This window comes from Cibotium barometz, chromosome 35 (assembly GCF_041138505.1).
Source record: "Cibotium barometz isolate CiBa-2024 chromosome 35, ASM4113850v1, whole genome shotgun sequence".
NCBI classification, from domain to species: Eukaryota; Viridiplantae; Streptophyta; class Polypodiopsida; order Cyatheales; family Cibotiaceae; genus Cibotium; species Cibotium barometz.
The window spans coordinates 34,477,999-34,481,867 of NC_141080.1; the positions used below are offsets into that span (position 1 = coordinate 34,477,999).

The 3,869-nt window shown below is 41.5% G+C and overlaps 1 protein-coding gene across 1 annotated transcript; it reads left to right on the top strand.

The window, feature by feature from the left end:
• The first annotated feature begins 950 nt into the window (after positions 1-950).
• Positions 951-2,790, top strand: LOC147618369 (UDP-glycosyltransferase 75C1-like). Its single transcript, XM_086774806.1, has 2 exons — positions 951-1,588; positions 1,715-2,790. Exons 1-2 carry the CDS (start codon positions 1,003-1,005, stop codon positions 2,644-2,646), a joined length of 1,518 nt encoding a protein of 505 aa, XP_086630932.1. The 5' UTR covers positions 951-1,002; the 3' UTR covers positions 2,647-2,790.
• The last annotated feature ends 1,079 nt before the right edge of the window (positions 2,791-3,869 follow it).

Here is a 3,869-nt window from a genome sequence, read left to right on the forward strand (position 1 = left end):
ATGTGTGAGACATAAATGACCGCGTGTCCAGCTGGTCATAGTGTGTGGACATTAGCTAGGGTTAGTAGAGTGTGGACACAACTCATTGTGTGTTGTGTGGATTATGGATTAGTGCATTATGCTTTATGTGAGAGTGGACATGGCTTCCCTCTATGGTTAGGGTTTGCAATATACATTAGGGTTTGCTCCTGTGTGTGTCTCCTCCTCCTCTACCGTTCTTTCAACAACATGAAGGAAAAGCAACTTGATTGAAGGGGAGAATGGCACCAGTGCTATTCCCTAGGCCTTCCTTCACCTGAAAGGGAAGAATGGTCTTTGTGGCCTTAATTGAAAAGCCTGTGGGGAAAAGACCTATGGTGAAGATTTGGTCAAAAGGGAAGAATGGTCTTTGTGGCCTTAATTGAAAAGACCTATGGTGAAGATTTGGTCAAAAGGAGAGTACTTTGAAGAGCATACTCCCAAGGGGTTTGTTTACCTCTGAAGTGTTATTGATTGCATGTATGCAGTTGGGTTTCCATCTCTCTTGGGAAATGTCGTGTTTTGTGTGGGAAGATGAGAAATGGAGACTGGTTTGTGATCTTCTTAATAGAGAGTGGGACTAGAAGGAATTTGCAAGTGATTGGAAGTTTTTTTGTAAAGAGTTGGTGTAAACTTGTAGATATCAATATAAATATATTATTGTTTGCAAAAAAATAAGACTCAAGCTGCGTCAAGCATTACAAGTTTAATTTGCCACCATGACCCCCACTATAAAAAAAGACTCAAGCATTGCAAGTTTAATTTGCAACCATGACTTTGAATAATAATATGATACGATTTGGTAACTTGAGAGCCGTGGCCCGTTAGACGAAGACCACGTTGCGAATTTTGAAAGGTCTTCGTCTAACGGGCCACGGCTCTCAGGCCGCAGGAGGTGTGCCACAATAAATACATTGTGCAGCCACCGAGAGCCTCGTGACTCCCCCCTTCTCTCTCCCACACACACTATTACACAATTAAGCCATGGCCGAAAGCCTGCAGCTAGCCACCCCTCTTTCTTCTTCTACCACGAACGACAACAGCAGTGATGATCATAATAGCAGAAAGCTTCATGCGCTGATGATACCATACCCTATCCAAGGCCAGATCAATCCCATGCTGCAGCTTGCCAAGGCTCTCATCAAGCACGACTTCGTCGTCACCTTTGTCAACAACGAGCACAACCACAAGCGCATCCAAGAGAGCCGCCGTTCAAAATCTTCTTCAGATCAATCTCAAGAAGAAAACCTTCGCTTCGTGTGGCTAGACAATGGGTTACCCCCTGATTTTGATTACAGCGACATTAGCCCAAGGATTGTAGAGTTCTACGAGGCCTTTGTTAACATGAAAGGCCCCCTCAAGGATCTCGTGGAACGCTTGAATAAGAAGAACCCACCAGTCACTTGCATCGTGCATGGGTTCTTCTGCACTTGGGCTCAGCGTGTTGCAATGGAGCTCCACATTCCAAGTGTTCTTCTCTGGTCTCAGTCTGCTGCAGTCTTCTCCATCTTTTACCACACACCCAAGCTCGTCTCCAATGGTTTCTTCCCTTACAAAAAGAGTTCTCCCGGTAAGCAATAAAATTGTTAAATAGGTAAACCTTGGATAGCGAATAAGAACACTCTTTTTTTTTATCAATACTCAACAATTTCCTCTTTATTTATTTATTTATTTATTTTTGCTTTCTATGTCACAGGGTGCAATGATCTGGTGTCTTACATACCTGGTGTGCCCCCTCTCCACCCTGCGGACTTCCCCACATTACTCCATGTAGACGACATCTCTCAAATGACCTTCAAGCTTCTGAGAGAGCAGTTTGACATACTGGAGAGCTGTGATGCAATTCTCATAAACTCTTATGAGCAGCTTGAGAAGGATGCTTGCGAGGCACTGCAAATAGAATTGCCCTTGTCAGTTTCTTTTGTAGGGCCTTTGCTCCCTTCTGCCCTCTTGGATGGCAGTGATATGAAGGACGTTAGTGTTGGTGCAAGCTTGCTGCAGGAGAATAATGACAGTATAAAGTGGCTAGATAGTAAGCAGAAGCAATCCGTGTTGTATATTTCCTTTGGGAGTGTGTTCAACCCTACTGCAGAAGATCTACTGGGCATTGCCTTGGGGATCACGGCTAGCAAGCAGCCCTTTCTTTGGGTGATAAGGCCTAGATCCTCCTTGCAAAACGTATCAGAGATACTGCCCAAGAACTTCATAGAGGATACTAAGGATTATGGGCTAATTATCCCATGGGCACCTCAGCTGCAAGTGTTGTCCCACCCTTCTGTGGGCGCCTTTCTAACTCATTGTGGATGGAATTCAACATTGGAGAGCTTGAGCATGGGGACGCCCATGATCCCTTTTCCAATTTCCATAGATCAGACTACAAATTGCAAGTTTGTGGTTGACATTTGGAAGGTTGGGATGAGCATCAAGAGGCAAGATGATGGCATGGTGGAAAGTGAAGAAGTGGAGAGGGTTTTGAGGATAGTCTTACAAGAAGACGAAGGAAAGGAGATGAGAAGAAGGGCTGGCAAGCTGAGAGATGCTGCAAGGAGGGCTGTGCAAGCGCAAGGCTCATCCAATACTCACATGGAGAAGTTTATTGAATCAATGAGGGATGCCAAACCCCACTAAGTAGTATGAATGTTATAGATATATCGCCCCATTAGCATTGCAAGCATCACAATTTGTTCATGAATATTCACGTGTCGTAAAGCTTGACAACATTAGAGAGAAAAAGAAGCTGTAATATTGGAATATATTACGTTCTTTTGGTTACTGGTACAAGAATTGTATTTTTTTATCCTTCACAATAAATCATATGTTGAAGCATTAATGAGAATATGTTTTGAGCATTGATTTTTTTAACTTGAATTCTCACTACCTCATCGTGAATCTTGCAATCTATATACAAAGGACTTGTAACATTTTCGTTTTTACCTATAAATTTTATTTTTTTTAGCTTTGGAAAAAATTGCAAATTTTAAGTTCAATTTTTGTTTAAAAATTTACAAACTGGTTAAAGGTGTGTTTTTCAACATCGAGCTAGCTGGGCTTGGACTTGAGACCTAGGCTTCATGTTCAACATCAAATCGAAGCTTCAAGTTGATATTCAACATTGAATAGAAGCTTCAACTTGATGTTGGACATCGAGTCCAACTTCAATTTGATAAACGTTAGCTTGAAGCTTTGACTTTAGGTGTGGTTGAATAATTGGTGAGAATTTACGTGTGGTTGAAACAGTTTAGTTTGAAATATAGAGGGAGAAAATGGGGACTCTTTGAAAAGAGAAAATGCTTGTTTTTATATGTTCGTTCATTCTTAGAAGATTTAGGTGGAATGGATTTGATATAAGGGTGATTGTCTTGTAAAATGATTATAATTAGGAAATATTTAAGAAGTTATAATTGAATATTTGGCGGGCACTTAGACCGTGTGGTTGAAAAAGGAAAAGTGTTAATTTTGTCATGAGACAAGGAAGTATGATGTCCAACAATGTTTAGATATGATGGTTGCATGTGTAAGAGCAGGACTCTTTCTAGTCTCTTGAGCACTAAGAGACTTCAATTTTGGACACTCGGCTCCACTTGAACAACCAAATATCGCTCGATGGTGATGAAACTTTGTAGGCATGTTTGGCAAGATCTATCCCGATGTCTACAAAGTTTTATCACCATCACACGATGATATTTGGAATGTCAAAGAGTAGGATTTTTCCTAGCCTCTCAAGCTCTAAGAGACTTCAATTTTTGGCACTGGATCTAACTTGACCAACCAAATATCGACTGATGGTATGGGGCTAGGGACACCCTCCATGTCTGTAAAGTTTTAGTGCCACCATTGGACTATGTTTGTAT